Source organism: Harmonia axyridis, chromosome 6, assembly GCF_914767665.1.
Source record: "Harmonia axyridis chromosome 6, icHarAxyr1.1, whole genome shotgun sequence".
NCBI lineage: Eukaryota > Metazoa > Arthropoda > Insecta > Coleoptera > Coccinellidae > Harmonia > Harmonia axyridis.
The window spans coordinates 5,096,589-5,118,812 of NC_059506.1; the positions used below are offsets into that span (position 1 = coordinate 5,096,589).

A 22,224-nucleotide genomic window follows, 5' to 3' on the forward strand; every position below is an offset into this window, starting at 1 on the left:
GCACTTTGTGTATATGCTTCAAGAAATTGGTTTAAACTGAAATTATTCCTTTTGTAATATGGAACTTCGGAACACACAATATACATTGTGTTTTTAAGTATTTATTGTCAATTACTTCTAATATCTTCAAGAATTTTACATCCAGGTACGCCTACCTCTCAGTTGAATTTTCGAACTGACGAAACTCATTGTTTTTTTGAGCAGATACGTCCGATGACAATTCTTCTTCATTTTGGTACCTCAGCAAAACCTTTCCATTCTCGATTTCAGATTGCACTCTTGAAGTATAATCATCTGGAAAATTGTAAATACATTAACAAAAAAAATTATTCCATAAACAAATTATGACAATATGATAGAAAACATAAGCATACCATTTTCTTGCCTGATAGATTCTTCAAATTCATATACTTGGTAAGCTTCATCTCCTGTTTTCGACAGTGTTTTTTTTAGTGCTATAGAACTTTAAATTGCAATAAAACAACGATGGATTATTCGATTGACATGAATTTAGTTATCCGCAAGATAATTTTGTGGCATTACATTTTAAATATGAGTTTTGGCATATGACCGCCACGGCTGGCTCGGATGTAGTTCAATCTGGACGTCCAATTTTCGATGACTTTTTCCAACATTTGTGGCCGTATATCGGCAATAACACGCCGAATGTTGTCTTCCAAATGGTCAAGGGTTTGTGGCTTATCCGCATAGACCAATGACCTTACATAGCCCCACAGAAAGTAGTCTAGCGGTGTTGAATCACAAGATCTTGGAGGCCAATTCACAGGTCCAAAACGTAAAATTAGGCGGTCACCAAACGTGTCTTTCAATAAATCGATTGTGGCACGAGCTGTGTGACATGTTGCGCCGTTTTGTTGGAACCACAGCTTCTGGACATCATGGTTGTTCAATTCAGGAATGAAAAAGTTAGTAATCATTGCTCTATACCCATCACCATTGACTGTAACGTTCTGGCCATCATCGTTTTTGAAGAAGTACGGACCAATGATTCAACCAGCCCATAAAGCGCACCAGCCAGTCATTTTTTCTGGATGTAACGGTGTTTCGACATACACTCGAGGATTAGCTCCACTCCAAACGCGGCAGTTCTGTTTGTTGACGTAGCCATTCAACCAGAAGTGCGCTTCATCGCTAAACAAAATTCGCTTATGAAAATCGGGAACAACGGCAATCCCATTTTGGGCCCATTCGACGAATCTACGCTTTACTCGATGATCGTTTGGCTTCAATTCTTGCACGAGTTGGGTTTTGTAAGCACACAAACCAAGATCCTCCCGCAAAATCTTCCATAAAGTGGATGGACACAGATCCTATTCCTGTGTTCGATGGCGGATAGACTCATTCGGGTCTTCCTCAATGCTACGCTCTACAGCAGCAATAGCTTCTTCTGTACGCACCGTACGGCGTCTCTGGGGATATGATTTATCAATAAGAGTAAACGTGTTGCGAAAACGTTCCATGGTTAATCGAATTAACTGCTCTGATGGACGATTTTTCCGACGATAAAATGGACGTAGTGCGCGATACGTATTCCGCACAGAACCATTATTTTCGAAATAAAATTGCACTATTTGCAAGCGTTGTTCAGGCGTGAGTCTATTCATGATCAATTGCCAAACCAGTTTGAACAGTAATGCCAACTTAAAGTTATATACCTCGAAAAAAAAACACCCTATACATTCTGTGGTAAATTAGGTGGTGAAATTTGAACTACTGAAATTATTAGCATGATTCAATTGTACTATTTATGCAAAATATTGATTTATACAGGGTGAGTTTCCGACTTGTCCATATATTTTAACCAAATATTCTTGATGTCAAAGGAAACAGTTTTTTCCTTTACCATTTGAAAAGATACAGGCTTTTGAAATTCTTTAAAAAACTGTAATTTTTGGTTATATCTCATAAAAGGAAAGGACTCGAAGAAACTGATTGCTTGGAATATACTTTTTTATTAATGTGATGAATCTTTTCCGAACATAAAATTCCATCAAAGGCCGGTCAACCCCAAAATGCCTACTACACTATGTGAGAAGAAGAATCTAATCGGAAAAAATAGTAAAGGAATAAAGTGGTTCTTTTGACCTCAGAAATCTTCGATAGAAATATATGTCTAAGTCAAAGACTCACCCTGTATAATCTGATAAAAATTAATACTTTCAATTTCCACAGATTTTTATTATTTCGCTGTCTTACCGGCTTTATCAAGAATAGATTGTGATGAATATGAAGAACTCGAATCTATCAAATACAATTCAGAGAGCTTAGACCAGGAAAGTACCAAAAGCTTATACAGAAGAAGATTAGACGAGAAACTGCAGTCCAGAGACTTCGCCAACACATCAGACCACTACAACTTCTTCTTCTTCAACCTTCATTCGTCCACTCCTGGACATAGGTCTCTTTCAACCGCTTCCATGTCTCCCTATCCTGTGCTACGTTTATCCACCTCTTACCAACAATCCTCCTAATATCATCCACCCACCGTTTTTGGGGGCGCCCAACACTTCTTTTGGTTTCTCTAGGTCTCCACACCGTTAATCTATGAGCCCATCTGATCTCGGACATTCTTGCCACATGACCAGCCCAACTCCATTTCATCTCTGCGACCTCCTGAAGAACGTCTCTGATTTTGGTGCGTTGTCTGTTGCACTCGTTCCGTATTTTGTCACGGAGAGAGATACCCAGCATTCGGCGTTCCATAGCTCTTTGAGTTGTTGAGAGTTTATTTGCGAAACTTTTAGTCAGACTCATTGTTGCCAATCCGTATGTTTGCACGGGCAGTACACATGTGTTGTATACTTTGCTCTTCAAATTTATAGGAATCATGTTCTTCAGGATGTATCCTAGTTTACCGAAAGCTGCCCATGCCATCCTTATGCGTCTTGTTATCTCTGCATGCTGATTGTCCTTCCCTAGTTTGATGGTATGGCCGAGGTATATATATTCGGTAACGCATTCGATGGTATTGTTCCGGACATTCATGTTGATATTGTCTGGACTCATGATTTTCGTTCTATTGAAATTCATTTCGAGTCCTATTCTATATGCTGCTAGGTCAAGTTCAGTCAGCATTTCCCTCAGTTCTGTGATGTTATTACATATGAGGACAATGTCGTCAGCGAATCTCAGATGGTTGAGTCTAATGCCATCCACAACTATACCTTTAGTTTCCCACTTCAATTGCTTGAATAGGTCCTCCAAAGCCAGTGTGAACAGCTTGGGCGAGATAGTGTCTCCCTGTCGTACATCTCTACCCAAAGGTATCCGTCCGGTTACAGATGATTCGTCTAATCTTATCTGTATAGATGCCCTCTCATAGATGTTTTCGATGATATTGATGTACCTTGAATCCACTCTGGCATTTTGCAAAGCTGTGATAACAGAGCTGATCTCTAAAGTGTCGAATGCCCTTTTAAAATCAACAAAGCCCAGATGTAATGGGACGTTGTATTCTGTACATTTTTCTATGAGCGTGCGAACCGTGTGAAGATGGTCTATCGTGCTATAGCCCTTTCTGAAACCTGCCTGTTCTGTAGGTTGGTAAAAATCTAGTTTTGTGGACAAGCGGTTTGTTATTATTTTCATGAAGAGCTTATAGAGGTGTGATAACAGGGATACAACTACAGCAAAAGAATTCCAGCATTGGAATTCCAAGAAGTCGAGATAAATCTGAGACCTTACTGTTGGGACGTGGATATCGAAGAAAAAATCAAGGAAAACGAGACATATCAAAGATATCTAAGCATGCGAAACGACCACAACAGAGAATCATACAGGAGATTGCAAGCCAATGTTCGGAAAATGATTACGCTGAAAAAGAATGAAACCTGGGAGAGACGCTGTAGCAGATTGAATACGTACATAGGAGGAAACAGAAGCTCAGAAAATTGGAAGCTTCTGAAAACTCTTCGACAAAATAACAAGAAAGAGATCATATCGCCCATTTCACTAACAAAATGGAATACATACTACAGTTCCTTACTCACAGAAAACCAAGAATCGCGAATAGACCCAACCGAAGAAACAGACACTATAAAAGTCACCGCTTCACCAATAAGACTTACAGTTTGAGAAGTAAAGGAGACATGCAAAAAGTTAAAGAACAGAAAAGCCTCTGGACCTGGGAAGATATCTGCAGAATTAATAAAAACTGGCACACCTAAGTTATTCGAACATCCAACCAAACTTTTCCAAAAATGCATAAATATTGGACAAATACCAGATGAGTGGAAATCATCCTACCAGACACCCATACATAAGAAGGGGAGTAAAGAGGACTGCGACAACTACCGAGGCATCGCAGTCATCTGCACGGTGAGTAAAATCTATGGCAAAGTGATAAAAGAAAGAATAGAGCGAGAATATATGGATACTGAGGCAGAAGAAAAAGCCGGTTCCAGAGCAGGAAGATCAACAGTGGACCACCTTTTTTGCCTAACACAGGTCATTGAAAAAATCACGGCGGTGAACAAGGAGCTGCACATTCTATAATATGTGGATCTACAAAAAGCGTACGATAGCGTTCCTCTTACTAAGCTTTGGGAATCATTGAAAGCAACGAACATAAAAACTAATCTGATCAAAGCCGTGAAGGGACTATACCATGACTGCCATGTTCAAGTAAAAATCTGAAATAAAATATCGAAAGGATTTAACCCAAACAAAGGTCTAAAGCAAGGTTGCTGCCTGTCATCGACGCTTTTCAAGATATTTCTGGAAAAAGTTCTCCAAAAATTGAGTATAATCACCACAGCAACTCCTTCATACCTTCACAGGAAGATCAGATACAGATCTGATATTCACAATTTGAATATCAGAACTCGTGGACTTATATCAGCCCCTCCTCATAGGCTAGCCCTCTTCGAAAGATCATTTACCTTTTGCGTATACAAATTGTACAATCAATTCATCCATCTGAAATCATTATCAGTGAATTCACGTGTCTGGGACATATTGTTCAGTGAACAGTATGCACCTGTGAGGTAAGTTTTTGGTACCTCTAAGTCATTATTTCTTATTTTCACCATTGTTTTTTTTTAATTCTTAATTTTTTCTTCTTCAGGGTGGCAAGACTCAGGGTATTTTCTTTTATGACAGCCAGTCGGTGAAGAACTATCCACCTTCTTTGTGTCATAGTAACGGTCAAATTAAATTGGAGGATTCTGTTAATTTTCTGGGAGTTGCTCTAGATAAACACCTGCGGTGGGATCATCAGGTGTCTAAGTTGGGAAAGTCTCTCAACTCTTCGGCTTACTTGATTTTCATGATCAGGGACAAATTGGAGAGTGCTGTGTTGAGAGCTCTCTACTTTGCTAGTTTCCAGTCTGTGCTGGCATATGGAATTATTTTTGGGGCAGTTCGTCTGGTGCTGATGAAATTTTTCTCATTCAGAAAAGAGTGATGACAATAATGAGTAGGTTGGGCTTTCGTGAGTCCTGTCGCGGAGTTTTCAGATTCAATGGAATCCAAACCGTCTTTGGTCTTTATATTTATCGCCTATTTATCTTTCTTAAGTTACGGAAAAGCAATTTTTTGCCATATGTCAATAAAAATAATACTCAGCAAGTTCATCCTTTCCTTCTTCTTATTCACAGTACTGCTAGGTTTGAAAGGGGACCACTTTATATGGCCATGCGTTTATTTAATTTGCTTCCTAAGCAATTACAGGTTGTTGAAGATATAACCTTGTTTAGAAGGCGCATTTACAATTTTATTTTGGATTGTGAACCTTATTCAGTTGATGAGTTTATTTCATTTTGTAGAAAATAAGCTCTTTTATGACTTGTCTCTATTTTATTCGTTTGCATTGATTTTGATGTTGTGAATAATTTTTGAGATCAATAAATATTATTGTTATTGTTATTGTTATTGTTATTATTGTTACTTGTACTTTTTTTTTACATAAAGTACAATAATACTCAATTGCTATTTTTTTCTTCAGGGTTTGAGTGGAAGAACAGAGGGTTTACACCCACTTGAACTCCACCCTGTGATAGATTGATTCTTTGTATTATCAATAAAAGCCTATCCTTGACTTTGGGGATATTATTATATTTTTATTATTAAATGAAAATGGATATTAGGAAACTTCTTTATTAATTTCAGAAACGATGAATACGTTATCATCAATTATATTCAAATAATCATCACAAAAGTATTAGATCTCAAAGACCCATTAAAATTTTCAATAATCCGAGTATTCTAGTTAAACATCTGTATGCTACTCTTCCACCCAAAGGTTCTGGTAAATCAGGACTCTCATTATTCTTATCTTCACTCATTGTTGCGACTATTTCTTGAATCCAAGACATGAGTTCCAGTAGAGCCCAAATTATTTCTCCTTCCAAAGATTTATCATCCACATATTCTTTCAAAGCTCGTTCGGTAGTGGTTTTACCAATCAACCCTTCTAGAATCGGTGGCTTTGAAATTTCCCCAGCAAGTGTAGGTATTGCCTGAAAATGTTGAAAAGCAATTTTGATTACAAAAGTTCATGTGCCAATATCAGCAAATATAGGGTTTACCAATGAGTTTTTCATTTTGAAATTGAAGAAACACGAGTTTTGATTATTTCATTGTGAAAAGAAAGCTATGGCAATGACACTAACGATGGAATAGGATCAAATACCATATAACGGGTGTTTTTTTTTTGGCATTACTGTTCAAGATGGCGACCGATTCAACAGCTGTCAAGTGATTAATTCTCAGTTTGGTGTGGCAATTCATCATGAATAGACTCACGCCTGAAGAACGCTTGCAAATAGTGCAATTTTTTTTCGAAAATAATGGTTCTGTGCGGAATACGTATCGCGCACTACGTCCATTTTATCGTCGACAAAATCTTCCATCAGAGCAGTTAATTCGATTAACCATGCTTCCTTGGAATTTTCGCACCACGTTTACTCTTATTGATAACTCGTATCCCCAGAGACGCCGTAAGGTGCGTACAGAAGAAGCTATTGCTGCTGTAGAGCGAAGCATTGAGGAAGATCCGAATGAGTCTATCCGTCATCGAGCACAGGAATTGGATCTGTGTCCATCCACTTTATGGAAGATTTTGCGGAAGGATCTTGGTTTGTCTGCTTACAAAATCCAACTCGTGCAAGTATTGAAGCCAAACGATCTTCAAGTAAGGCGTACATTCGTCCAAAATGAGATTGCCGTTGTTCCCGATTTTCATAAGCGAATTTTGTTTAGCGATGAAGCGCACTTCTGGTTGAATGGCTACGTCAACAAACAAAACTGCCGTATTTGGAGTATTGGAGTGAAGATAATCCTCAAGTGTATGTCGAAACACCGTTACATCCAGAAAAACTGACTGTTTGGTGCGCTTTATGAGCGGATGGAATCATTGGTTTTCTTCAAAAACAATGATGGCCAGAACGTTACAGTCAATGGTGATCGGTATAGAGCCATGATTACTATTTTTTTCATTCCTGAATTGAACAACCATGATGTCCAGGAGCTGTGGTTCCAAGAAGATGGCGCAACTTATCACACAACTCGTTCCACAATCGATTTATTGAAAGACACGTTTGGTGACCGCCTAATTTCACGTTTTGGACCTGTGAATTGGCCTCCAAGATCTTGTGATTTAACACCGCTAGACTACTTTCTGTGGGGCTATGTAAGGTCATTGGTCTATGCGGATAAGCCACAAACCCTTGATCATTTGGAAGACAACATTCGCCGTGTTATTGCCGATATACGGCCACAAATGTTGGAAAAAGTCATCGAAAATTGGACGTCCAAATTGGACTACATCCGAGCCAGCCGTGGTGGTCATATGCCAGAAATCATATTTAAAATGTAATGCCACAAGATTATCTTGCAGATAAATAAAATTCATGTCAATCGAATAATCCATCGTTGTTTTATTGCAATTTAAAGTTCTATAGCTCTAAAAAAAACCCCCTTTACTCAGTGTGAAATTTTACATTACCAATTCGCACATTTGCGGCTTTATGTCCTCGATAACTTCACAAATCCCATGGATAATCATTGGCGTAAACCTTAATTTTACGTGTCCCACAATAAAGTTAAAGTAGGCTGAAGGAGTTAAATCGCAAGATCTTTGTGCCCAATTGGGATCACCTCTTCGAAAAATAATAGGCCAAGAAAGTGTTCTTGCAAAATTGGATTGTTTTGTTGCTTCTGTGGCGCCGTCTTGTTGAAACTGAACGTCGTCCACATCAATATATTTTAGTTCCGATCGACGAGGAATCAACAAACCGAGATTTTCGTCAATGCTACAGGTGACAGCAGCAACATTCTCAGTTCTTAAGTGACGCACACGGTTTCGATTCTTCACATCACTAACTTGTCGCAACAATTCAAACGTTTTCTCCATTGTCACTATTGCAGCCTGAGAAGAAGTTCACGACAACCAGAAGGGGCTTTAGTTTTCACCATATTTTTTGTAAATTTTAAGAATTTAGATGTATCTATCGTTGAAGTGTGTATCGTTCAATTTTTTCGAATGAAGTAGTGTTAATTTGTCAAATATCCAAAGATGACAGCTGTCAAACGTGTCAGTTGCTAGTTGCTCAGTTAGCGTGCTATTCAAAATAAAACCGCTTATTATGCAGGATTAGAACTATTTAGAGGGCGCCACAGGGATACCGGAAACCGCTAGAAAGACAGTCTGGCTTGAATTACAAGAAAGTTGCGTTATTTGAGGATGAATGTGTTGGTAATAGTAATAGTAAAGTTTATTCAACATCAAAATTTACATGTTATGTCAAATTATTCATATTATAACATACTCGAACTTAAATATTCTTCTATGCTATAAAAAGAACCGTTAATTAAAAACTCTTTGATGGTTCGATCAAATTCATTCATTGGCAGGGTTTTCATTCTTGATGGGAGGGAATTGTAGAATTTCACCCCCCAGTAGTCAAAAAATTGTTGTGTCCGGGCTAAGCGATGTAATGGTGTTATCAACTGATGTTTTCTTCTTGTATGATGCTCATGCTGATCCTGATTTAAATTCATCGACTTCTTGTGTTGGTGTATATACTTCAAACATTCCCTGATAAATATTGAAGTTACCGTAAGTATTTTTTCTTCTCTGAATGAATTTCTGCAGCTCTCTCTTCTACCCAGTACCTTTAATGCTCTTATAGCCTTCTTTTGTTGTTTGAAGACTTCTCTTGATGACTGACCCCACAGAAGAATTCCATATGTGAGATGACTGTGTACACAAGCATAATATGCGGTCTTAGCTGTTTGGTGCGTAGCTATTTGCTTCATCCTTCTAATAAGATATACTGATTTTGAGATTTTTTTGCATATCTCATCTACATGTGTTGTCCAGGATAGGTTGCTGTGAAGATTTATTCCCAAAAATTTTATATACTTAACTTCGGCATTATAATGAAAACTTATTTCTTCTGTCTTATCCGCATTTAATTCAAGTCGATTTGTGGTAAACCATTCCTCAATATATTCTTTGGTATTTTTGTCCTTGTTTCGCATATCTTTGATGTTTCTACTTTTTATCAATACTGATGTGTCATCACAGTAAAGGCAAGTATTGACACAATCAGGAACATTTAAATCATTTACATAGATTAGAAATAGAATTGGTCCCAATATCGATCCTTGTGGTACTCCAAGTTCAACATTAGTTTCACTGGATGAAAACTCCCCAAATGCTACATGTTGTTTTCTTTTTGTCAAATATGACCTTAGAAGATCATTTACCACATCTCTGAAACCATAGAAGTTTAACTTGTCCAATAAAATTTCATGAGACACTGAATCAACTGCTTTACTAAGATCGAAACTTGGCATTTTCATGATTTCTCCATAATTTCTATTAGAGCTGTTATTGTGCTCCTTTGCTTTCTATAACCATGCTGTCCAATGTGCAGTAGGGAGTATTTCTCTAAAAATTTGACCATTCTATTTTTGATTGCTAGTTCAAAAATTTTGGTGTGAACAGATCCAGAATCTCTTCGATAGTCCTCGAGATATCTCGAAAAAACTAAAGATCTAGCTTTTCTTTTTTTCTGTATAACTCATTGGTTTCTGAAAATATCTGCACGAAATACGGTTTGCATCCAATATCCAATATGGAGATTCTAATGGTGTCCTCAGATTTGTTCTGTTTTTCATTTTTTCAGACACGCGATAGTCAATTTTTTTTTACATGGCGTATTAGTTCTGATTATGGGGTGATAAAGAAAAAATTACGAATTAAAAAATGTATCACACCCTAAAAAATATCGAGACTAGCTATGCAAATTTGAACTTCTTCTCGGTTCTTCAGTTTGATTAGTTCTTGACAGTTGTGTGAAACCATCACTTGAGTTTCTTAAATGATAATAATAATGATGGAGTTTATTTCGGTAAATAAACAAAATACATCACTGACGTATAAAACATTATTACCTGTATGTGATATGAAATACAATATAAATTCTTAAATTAGTTCCATGCAAAAATCATTGGGTAAAAAAAAAATTAAAAAAATTTCATGCATTAACATAATCACAAAAATAATCACTTATATTGTCCATGAAGGCAGAGTTTGAAAGAAAAGATAAATGATAACTAAAGGAAACAAAACTCAGAAAAAAAAAAGTTTTTGCACTGATAAAATTTGTTATATATATATTCACACTCGACATCCATATTATGAGTTAAGAATGCGTGTCCTAAATGTCATTTTAGGGTGTAGTTTGTCTCAATTCAATTTAAAGTCATTCTTAATCGTGTTATATATAGTGTCTAAATCGGTTCTGAAGTTTCTGTCACAGTTGAGGGTAGGTATTTGCCATAATTCATGTTTTGATAGTTTTTCAATTATTATTTATTGTATTATTGATTATTTCCCTAGTTTCACCAGTCAACCAAGCTTTTATTCGTTTTTTGAACTTCCTATGCTTTTTATATTTTTTAGGTGATCAGGGACAACATTCAAAATTTTTGGTGCTAGGTAGGTATAACTTCTTTGTCCTATACTTTTTTTGCATCTAGGTAGCAGGTATGTATGAACTTTTCCTCTGGTTATATATTCATGATGCAACGTACTGACGTGTATTTTCTTTGACATAATGTTTGTGAGAATTTTCAGAGCATATAATTGTCTAACATCTTGTACTTCAGAGATCTTGAATAACCGCTGGATGGAAAACGTGGGTTTTTTTTTATATATTATTTTTAATATTTATGTGGTTGTTGTAAGCACCACCTCCTCCAACTATTCCGTAGCTGATTTGAGATTCTATTAGGGCTTGGTAAAAAATCTTCAAAGATTTTATGGAGTTTATATAATTGAGCCGGTACCTAAACTTGAAGAGAATGAATGAAGAGAATGATGTAGAACAATTTCTAAAGACATTGCCAGTTGTGCGCTATTCAGAGTGTTGGTATCGGCATGATTATGTAATTAATAAAACGTTCCTTATCAAAGCAGATTCCGGTTTTCTCAAAACTCAAATAGTTGTTTCACGTAATAACTGAATAAAATCACAGATTATTTGACAATTCTGGTACCAGCTTACTGCTTAAACAGAACATAAAAGGGAAATTCAAATTTGCGTAGCTAGACTCGATATTTTTGTAGTGTGATACATTGTTGAAATCGTAATTTTTTTCTTCAACACCTCATAAGGAGAAGGAGAACTAATATGGAGTCCATAAAAAAATGACTATTGAGTCTCTAAAACAGGGGAAAACAAAACGATCGGACGACACCTTTACATTCTGTATATTCAGTATTGAATACAAACCAAATTTCTTGAAGTTATGTCCAGAAACCTATGAGTTACACAGAAAAAAAGAAAATCTCGATTTTAAGTTTTACACCAAAACACTCAACACCACTTTTTTGTAATTTAAGCCACCCTGTATATATAACGGTTTTCGATATATCCCTGTAGTGTCCTCCCACCGAGTTATCACGATTTCAGAAACCATCAATTTGATGTTTTTATTTTTGAAACATATTATGAAGAAAATGGTTTCTCCTTTATCATTGTAAATTATAAACCAAAACATATAATTTTATTCAAGCTATTATTAGAGGTGGCAACTTCTGATTCGGCCGTGACTTTTTGAATTTCCCGCGCAGTTACTTCCAATGCAACAGTGTTTCCGTCATCTGTGATCTATCAGTGGGCAACGTTCTAATTTTCAGCAAGTTACGACGTGCAGTTGCTGTTTTATAGCCTTTCAAAGCAGACCACCTCGTGAATTTTTAGAAAATGGAAAAAAGTGAATTCCGTGTGCTGATTAAGCATTACTTTTCACGTAAAAAATCGACCACTGAAACTAAGGAAAGGCTTGATAAATATTACGGGGACTCGGCACCATCAATTTCAATGGTAAAAAATGCTTTACAGAGTTACTTTGTGGTCGTACCAGCACTAGTGATGCCGAACGTTCAGGTCGCCCAAAAGAAGTGATCACCCCGGAAATAGTCAATAAAATCCATGCAATGATATTGGACGATCGGAGAATGAAAGTGCCTGAGTTGGATAATGCTGTATGTATTCCAACTGAACGGGTACATCATATTTTACACGAATATTTGGACATGAAAAAACTCTCCGCGAGATTAGTGCCGCAATTGCTCACACTCGACCATAAGCGCAATCTTGTGATCACTTCAAAAGAGTGTTTAGCGATGTTCAGCCGTAATCCGAAGGAGTTTTTGCGCCGTTTTGATACTGTGGACGAAACATGGATCCATCACAACACTCCAGAAACCAAAGAACAATCGAAACAGTGGGTTGCAGGGGGTGAACGTGGGCCAAAGAAAGCAAAACAGAGTCTGTCAGCCAACAAGGTCATGGCCACAGTTTTTTGGTATGCACGCGGTGTCATTCACATTGATTACCTCGAGAAAGGTTAAACGATCAACGATGAATATTATTCGAAGTTTTTGAACATATTCGACGTTGATTTGAAGCAAAAACGGCCGCATTTGGCGAAGAAAAAAGTGCTGTTCCATCAAGACAATGCACGTGTACACACTTGTCTAATCACGATGGCCAAAATCCACGAATTGCGCTACGAACTGCATTCAGCTTATTCTCTAGATTTAGCCCCCTGCGACTATTTTATGTTTCCAAACCTAAAGAAATGGCTGATCGTTAAGAGATTTGAGTCGAGTGAAGAAGTCATTACCGAAACAAACGCCTATTTTAAGAGCCTCGAAAAAACCTATTATTTGGGGGGAATAAAAAATTAGAAAAACGCTGGACTAAATGTATCGAGCTAAAAGGTGATCATGTAGAAAAATAAAATGTTTTTTTGTCGAAAAAATTGTTTTATTCAAAAAGTCCCGGACTTATCAAACCGCCCTCGTATTTTACCATATCGAGATCGTTTGATTTTGCAAGTATAGAAATTGTGCTCTCAAAATCATAACGATAATAATAAATTTAATCAAAAACGAATGAATTGGAAGATGTGAACTATGTTTCGATTGTGAAATAATAGAAAAAAAAACATATTTCAAGGTATTGAAAATTCCAGTTTCAATATATACTCACCACTGCAAAAATAACGATGACCACCGAACAAAGTTGAACAGTGTGCTTAGCCATTTCGTTGAGCTGTACAATTTGCAAATACCCCACTATCCTATACACTATTTATACCATAGGATTTAATTGTTTTTCGTGAATAGTAAAATTAAGTTTGTCTCCATTATAACATAGTCCAATAAAATGAAAAACGTGACAATAATCTTCATAAGCATATGAAATGTATACAGGGTGGACACTTTTTCAATGGGATTGTATTGTTAACTTTTAAACCATAAGAGTTAGAAGGTTGGTCAAATGGAGAAAAAGTTGCATGCATAGAAGCATTATCAAGCATTATCTTTTCTTTATAATAATAATATAGTTTATTCAGAAACAGCAACAAATCCAGAAACAAACTTAAAGTTACAATCTTTACTGAAAAAAAAATTTAATCGTGGAGACCGAATTGGTTCTGTCTGTTAACGATGTTAACAATACTTTTGAAAAAAAAGAAACAATCCACACTGCCAGAGGTAGTTTGCCATCGGTATAGGGTGATCCACAACCGGGGTGCAATGGCGAGTCACAATCGGTACAAGTCTCATTCAGCGAATATACAGTCATAATCGGTAATCAACTGGTTACTATGCAATGTGTGCACATAGGTAGGTTTTCAACTTAGTGTTCCCTCTCATTGATTTGTCGCGTTTATTAATTCGTGTATCATCTTTCTCCCATTCTGTAAAAAACAGACTTTCACATTTCTTTTGAATTGTTTGTAGTTCTTTATAATTCTTAAATTCTCTGGTAGTATAGTGTAGATCCTAGGTGCCCAGTATTCAGATGTTCGCTGTCCTATTCTTTTCTTTGCTACGGCTGTTCTGTATTTTTTAAGATGATTTTTCCCTTTCTGATGGACCCAAGGATCGTTGCAAAGAAGATTTGGTATGGATCTAGTACTCCTGCTATCCTGTATAGTTCATCACTAGGAAAAGTGATTGGTTTATTATAAATTATCTTCAAGATCCACTTCTGTAAGATTTCTATTATCCGCATATACACACTATAAACTCCTCCCCACCCCAAAATTCCATACGAAATCTGCGACTCTACCAGAGAATAATATATTGTCATCAGTTCACTTGTGGTAAGGTATTTCTTCAGTTGTCGAAATTTGTAAAGTAGTCCGCGGAGTTTCCTCACCACATTATCCACATGCACATTCCATCTAAAATGTTTATCTATAGTTATGCCCAGGTACTTGATTGCGTTCTTCTCAGGAATACGCATGTCCTCACCAATATCAAGAAAATTGATATGGGGAAGACCGGACTCATACGAAGTAAACGGCAAGTACTGTGTCTTACTAAGGTTGATCGTTAGTTTTTGATATTGAAACCATATTTTGACTCGTTTAAAATCTGTTTCCACCTTGTATTTCAGTTCATTCCACGTTTTAGCTTGTTAAATTACTGCCGTATCATCCGCAAAGCACGTTATATCACCCGATGTTGTTATTTTCAGGAGACTGTTCATATAAATGTTGAAAAGAATAGGACCCAAGACTATTGTGGTTTCACAATAATAAGTAGAATCTACAACCTCTGTCTTATCTTCGTATATCTTTAGAGTGCTTGAAACCATAAAGAAAGGTTCACAACTCTTTCTTCTATTGGTTTCAATTTCAGATATGTTTTTCAGACCTATTCGATGCAATTCTGTCATGCTTCTTTTTGGGGCAAAAAGTTTAAAATTTTTTTCCTCGAAATTTTTTATTGCTGCCTTGACGAACCCAGTATTTGTAAGTTTTCCATCTTCTTCCACCGTCCCTTCTATTTCACCATTATCCATATTTTCGTTTCTTTTGGGCGGTGTTCTAAATGAAGATTGTTTTTTAATAGTATGGATTTTTGTTCTTTCATCTAAAATCGGTTTCTTCTTAATACTAGGTTTACGCAGTTCTTTCATCCTTTGTTCGTTTGTACTATTTTGATTTGTATTCTTCATAGTTTTCTTATTCACGCTGCTATTAAAACTATTCAATCTTTCTACAAATTTCCGAATTTTCAGTTCTTCCTTTGGAGCATTGTTTTTTTCAATGATTTCCACCGTCCCTTCTATTTCACCATTATCCATATTTTCGTTTCTTTTGGGCGGTGTTCTAAATGAAGATTGTTTTTTAATAGTATGGATTTTTGTTGTTTCATCTAAAATCGGTTTCTTCTTAATACTAGGTTTACGCAGTTCTTTCATCCTTTGTTCGTTTGTACTATTTTGATTTGTATTCTTCATAGTTTTCTTATTCACGCTGCTATTAAAACTATTCAATCTTTCTACAAATTTCCGAATTTTCAGTTCTTCCTTTTTAGCATTGTTTTTTTCAATGATTTCGTTGAATTTTGATGTCAGTTCTGATACTGTTGTTGTTGTTATTGTTGTTTTTTGAAACGGGATTTTTGCGGTATATCGACGATGCTTTTCGCACTTTGAAACTAATTTTACGGAATTGTTTTTTTTTTAATCGTTTCATTGTGTCTACTTTGTTTTTCTTCCCTCACGACACCCCCGCAAAGGTCATCTAGGAATTTGTGTCTCGAATTTTCGATGTTTTGCCGATAGTCATCTGTTTTCATTGAAGATCGTATCGTCATTTCGAATGAGCTTCACGGTCTTTATTTCCCTGCGGTACGCCGTATCTTATTTCCCTCATTGAACTATTGCGTTCACCAACATTTGCAAGTTGTTTTCGGTTTTTCAGATATGACTGCAATAACTCAAACGCTTTACCACGGAATCCATATCTGTACAGTTTATTCCATAACTTTGGATGGTCCACAGTGTCAAACGCCTTGGCTAAGTCAACAAAGATGGCAAGTGTCGGACGTTTTTCATCTAAGCTTCTGTAAACGAGGTTTGTGAATCGAGTAATCGCATCTTCCGTGGAGCTGTTTTCACGAAAGCCATATTGTCTGTTTGACAGCACATTGTTCTTATTCAAGGATTTAACCATTCTCGTCTTCAATATTTTTTTCCATAACCTTACTTATATTTGATATTAGTGATATCGGTCTATAGTTGGTTGCCTCGCTTCTATCTCCTGATTTGAATATGGGCTTGGGAATACCGATCTTCAGAAGGTCTGGAAAGGTGCCAGTTTCAAAGCTGTTATTGATAAAATAGGCCAATGGTTTAGAAATCTCGATTTTTACCTCTTTTAGCAGTTCTGTTCTAAAACCATAATATTCAGCTGATAATCCGTTTTTAAGTTGTTCAATTGTTCTCTGCACCTCAGTCTCGTCTGTCGGGTATAGAAACATAGTTTCACCAAGGAAATCATCTTCCTCCTCAAAATACCTCGGTTCTGTTATTTTTTCCGAATATTTCCTTCCCACTTCGCTGAAATATAGATTCAGCTCCTCCGCAATTTCCTCCTCATTTTCAGTAAATACTCCATCTCTTGTTTTAATTCTTGATATTTTCTTCTCAGAAAAGTTTTGACCACATATGTTGTTTACAGCCTGCCACAGTGTCTTCGTCCCCGAAGTGGTACCAGAAAGAGCTCTACGTGAAAATGATCGCTTTTGATTTGAAATGATTTTGAGTAGTTTGTTCCTATATCTGTTGTATATTTCTCTCAGATTTGTATTCAGTGGATCTCTTAATAATTTTTTGTACATTTCATTCTTTTTATTTATTGATTTGAGAATCCCAGATGTTACCCAGTCCTTGTTTCCAAACTTCTTTCTGGAGTACTTCACTTCCTTTGTGGAGTTATGAAGACATTCAGTAAAAACTGTCATGAATTTATCAGTTTTTGCGTTTACTTCCCCATCGCAAAGTATTCCATCCCATGGTTCCTCTCTTAGGAGCTGTCTCAGTTTCTCGTAGTCAACATATTTTTTCATTTTAAACGCATTTTTAACCTTTGGCATAGTGATATTCAAGCATTGTAGAATTGGGTTATGGTCTGTAATACACTGCCTCAATATAAAAGCACATTGATTCTCACTTATATTTTTGAACTCACGTAAGAATGATCTAGGCAGCTATTGCTAAGAGGTCTTGTTACCTTGTTTACTGTCGACTTGAAACCGTAAGAACTTAAAACATTTTTGTGATCTTCTATGTATGCTGGGTCATTTTCCATTATATTTATGTTAACATCACCAATAATAACATGATAGCCTATCAAATTGCGATTGTTTTCCAAATATAATTCTAAGTTTTCATTGAAGCAATGTACACTTGAACTTGGCGACCTATACACACCTGTTACTTTAATGCTCATATTAGAAATTTCACAATCTACCTCAAGTATATCGACCTCGCCAAATGGTATGATTGAGTATTCATGTGTTATATCCTCCCTTATATACATCATAACATCATCGTTTCTGTTGAATTTTCCGTAATTATAAACACAGCTGTATCCACGTATATTGTACAACCCTGGATCAGGAATTTGAAATGTCTCCGAAAGTACTATTATATGGACCCCTTCGTCACCACTATTTAACAATAGCTCAAGCTCGTTGAAATTTTTTTCTATGCTTCTTATATTCGTATGGAGGATTTTCAGCCAATCTCTCACATCAAAATGTCGTAAGTCCGACAAATTATCGATCATGTTAGTGTTGTAGATGGGTACATCGTAATCTCTGATATAGGGATCCATAATGAACACCACATACAAAATATGCTCCAACCCCCGACAACAAATGGAGACAAACAAAAAGAAAGCCAACAAAATAAAAATCAAATATACCAAAAAAAAAAAATAAAATGTTAACTTGAATATAATTACAATACATTCATCTGAGCTAGTTTTTTTTTCTGTGAGTGTGAGCGTAATTTAGTAGCTGATTTCACCGTTGCTTTGGATACTATGGTGGTTTTCTGTGTTTTATCGTTCAGTTGATCCCCCGCTGATCCCTTGACACTCAGTTCGTTATCCTGATCTCGTTGAGTGTTTTGAGTTTGAAATATAGAAGGCTGTGTAGAGTTCGCTGGAGTGTTGTCAGCCTGTGGAATTACTTGTTCCGTTTCCTGTAGTTGATGCAGAGTAAACTCTTTATGATTAACAACAAGTTTGTTCTTTTTTATGAAACTGGTATTTCCTTGTTCTTTTTCCCTTTGCATGAATTTTCTCAGTTCTCGATCTTCAATACGCTGTTCTATTGTCATATCATTCGATATGGCTATTCCACTCCCCCTTAACTTTCTGCAAGTTTTTTCAAATGTGATACAAATTGTATCTTCACAGGACGATTTTTGGTCCTCCCAAGGCAGCGGAAATCATCAATGTCTCTTTCATCTATATTCACTTCCACCAGCTTTTCTAGTTCAGTACAGATAAATTCTGAATTTATCTCTTCATTTGGTTTACTCCATCCAAACACAACAATGTTATTCCTTCTGCTTCCCCTGTCAAGCCTCTCGACCCGTTCCCTTGACGAAGAGTTTTCTTGTTCAAGCTGATTTACTCGAAATTTCAAGTTTTCTATTTGATTTAGTATATTAGCTTCTGAAGCCTGTATACTACATTTTATCTCGTTCTTACTGAGCTCTATTTTCTCTAAGATATCTTTGACCGTCTTTTCGTCCATAATATGATAACACTCCAATATTAAATCTGAGTATTCTCAAAAAAAAAGGAAAAAAAAATACCCAAGCAATTTGGAGGGTGAGGTAAGAACACTCTTCACTTCCTTGGGCCCGTCAGGAAGACTTCGGACAGATAAGGTAGGCCACGGATCGACAGGAACGAGGAAACGGTCGAATCAGTGGGGAATTCGAGTATGTTTATTTTTACCTTTAATCGTTCTTAATTAGGTAAACAAGAATTTAACAGTCACAATAATTATTTAAATTAAATTGAATTATTTAAAAAACTATTACAAAAAACTATTTACAACAAAAAAAATGAAAAATACACAAATATAAATGGTTTGAAGGTAATTGGCGTAATCTATTTCGATGAATAAAAATGAAAAATTCATAAAAATGAGGCGAGAAAAAATTATTTTTTTTATTTTTTGTGTTTTTTTAGGTCAACTTATACGCTAGGGTTTTTTAGCAGCTATTACAAAAAACAATTCACCACCAAAAAAATAAAAAATACACAAATATAAATGGTTTCAAGGTAATTGGCGTAATCTATTTCGATGAATAAAAATGAAAAATTCATAAAAATGAGGCGAGAAAAAATTATTTTTTTTATTTTTTTGTGTTTTTCTACGTCAACTTATACGCTAGGGTTTTTTAGCAGCCCATGCTGCTGCTGCGCTCCTCTAATAATCAGCTTCATTTCTGCATGTGTCCTTTGAGTAAGGGTTGCTTCTTGACCAATTCCAATGAGAATTGCAGGATTGTCTGGGAATTTGGGGGTAAATTGGAGTTGAGACTTGAGAATATGGGGTTATCGTTCCGGCAGTCGGAATGTATGGCTGAAAAAAAATTATTAAAATCAAAATTTATAATTAAATTGATAACTTATGAAAAATACATGAAAAAGATGTGAATAAAGGTGAATAATTAATAATTCATTCAATGAAACTTACCGGGTGGATATGAGATCGTGAATTAGATATTTCAGGGTATGATGGTGCTGGTGGAGGTTGCTGCATCTTGTTTGGCAGATGTTTGACCCCAGGTATAGGATCTCTATAGTAGGCCTTGAACCAATCAACCAATTGATTGATCCTATCGAACATCTGCCCCCTGAGGCGAGAAAAAATAATTTTTTTTATTTTTTGTGTTTTTCTACGTCAACTTATACGCTAGGGTTTTTTAGCAGCCTATGCTGCTGCTGCGCTCTTCTAATAATCAACTTCATTTCTGCATGTGTTCTTTAAGTAAGGGTTGCTTCTTGACAAATTCCAATGAGAATTGCAGGATTGTTTTTTAGCAGCCTATGCTGCTGCTGCGCTGTTCTAATAATCAGCTTCATTTCTGAATGTGTTCTTTAAGTAAGGGTTGCTTCTTGACCAATTCCAATGAGAATTGCAGGATTGTCTAGGAATTTGGGGGTGAATTGGGGTTGAAACTTGAGAATATGGGGTTATCGTTCCGGCAGTCGGAATGCATGGCTGAAAAAAAATTATTAAAATCAAAATTTATAATTAAAATGATAACTTATGAAAAATACATGAACAAGATGTGAATAAAGGTGTATAATTAATAATTCATTCAATGAAACTCACCGGGTGGATATAAGATCGTGAATTAGATCTTTCAGGGTATGATGGCGCTGGTGGAGGTTGCTGCATCTTGTTTGGCAGATGTTTGACCCCAGGTATAGGATCTCTATAGTGGGCCTTGAACCAATAAACCAATTGATTGATCCTATCGAACATCTGCCCCCTAAGGCGAGAAAAAATTATTTTTTTTTATTTTTTGTGTTTTTCTACGTCAACTTATACGCTAGGGTTTTTTAGCAGCCTACGCTGCTGCTGCGCTCTTCCAATAATCAGCTTCATTGCTGCATGTGTTCTTGTAAGGGTTGTTTCTTGACCTATTCCAATGATTTGCTGGATAATTGCAGGATTGACTGGGAATTTGGGGGTGTATTGGAGTTGAGACTTGATAATATGGGGTCATCGTTCCGACAGTCGGAATGTATGGCTGAAAAAAAAATTATTAAAATCAAAATTTATAATTAAATTGATAACTTATGAAAAATACATGAAAAAGATGTGAATAAGGGTGAATAATTAATAATTCATTCAATGAAACTTACCGGGTGGATATAAGATCGTGAATTAGATCTTTCAGGTATGATGGCGCTGGTGGAGGTTGCTGCATCTTGTTTGGCAGATGTTTGACCCCAGGTATAGGATCTCTATAGTGGGCCTTGAACCAATCAACCAATTGATTGATCCTATCGAACATCTGCCCCCTGAGGCGAGAAAAAATATTTTTTTTTATTTTTTGTGTTTTTCTACGTCAACTTATACGCTAGGGTTTTTTAGCAGCCCATGCTGCTGCTGCGCTCTTCTAATAATCAGCTTCACATCTGCATGTGTTCTTTAAGTAAGGGTTGCTTCTTGAGCAATTCCAATGAGAATTTCAGGATTGACTGGGAATTTGGGGGTGTATTGGAGTTGAGACTTGATAATATGGGGTCATCGTTCCGACAGTCGGAATGTATGGCTGAAAAAAAAAATTACTAAAATCAAAATTTATAATTAAATTGATAACTTATGAAAAATACATGAAAAAGATGTGAATAAGGGTGAATAATTAATAATTCATTCAATGAAACTCACCGGGTGGATATAAGATCGTGAATTAGATCTTTCAGGGTATGATGGCGCTGGTGGAGGTTGCTGCATCTTGTTTGGCAGATGTTTGACCCCAGGTATAGGATCTCTATAGTGAGCCTTGAACCAATAAACCAATTGATTGTTCCTATCGAACATCTGCCCCCTAAGGCGAGAAAAAATTATTTTTTTTTATTTTTTGTGTTTTTCTACGTCAACTTATACGCTAGGGTTTTTTAGCAGCCTACGCTGCTGCTGCGCTCTTCCAATAATCAGCTTCATTGCTGCATGTGTTCTTGTAAGGGTTGTTTCTTGACCTATTCCAATGATTTGCTGGATAATTGCAGGATTGACTGGGAATTTGGGGGTGTATTGGAGTTGAGACTTGATAATATGGGGTCATCGTTCCGACAGTCGGAATGTATGGCTGAAAAAAAAATTATTAAAATCAAAAT

General features: G+C 36.3%; 3 protein-coding genes across 3 annotated transcripts; all 3 read right to left on the bottom strand.

Moving 5' to 3' along the window:
* Positions 1 to 6,101: 6,101 nt before the first annotated feature.
* Positions 6,102 to 13,672, bottom strand: LOC123683224. The gene is made up of 2 exons (XM_045622128.1): positions 13,533 to 13,672; positions 6,102 to 6,479 (listed from the first exon to the last, which is right to left on the bottom strand). Exons 1-2 carry the CDS (start codon positions 13,584 to 13,586, stop codon positions 6,189 to 6,191), a joined length of 345 nt encoding a protein of 114 aa, XP_045478084.1. The 5' UTR covers positions 13,587 to 13,672; the 3' UTR covers positions 6,102 to 6,188.
* A 2,838-nt stretch (positions 13,673 to 16,510) lies between these two features.
* LOC123682449 lies at positions 16,511 to 17,413 on the bottom strand. The gene has a single exon (XM_045621057.1). It carries the CDS (start codon positions 17,411 to 17,413, stop codon positions 16,511 to 16,513), a length of 903 nt encoding a protein of 300 aa, XP_045477013.1.
* A 2,260-nt stretch (positions 17,414 to 19,673) lies between these two features.
* LOC123683225 lies at positions 19,674 to 20,561 on the bottom strand. The gene is made up of 2 exons (XM_045622129.1): positions 20,069 to 20,561; positions 19,674 to 19,954 (listed from the first exon to the last, which is right to left on the bottom strand). Exons 1-2 carry the CDS (start codon positions 20,219 to 20,221, stop codon positions 19,799 to 19,801), a joined length of 309 nt encoding a protein of 102 aa, XP_045478085.1. The 5' UTR covers positions 20,222 to 20,561; the 3' UTR covers positions 19,674 to 19,798.
* Between the last annotated feature and the right edge of the window lie 1,663 nt (positions 20,562 to 22,224).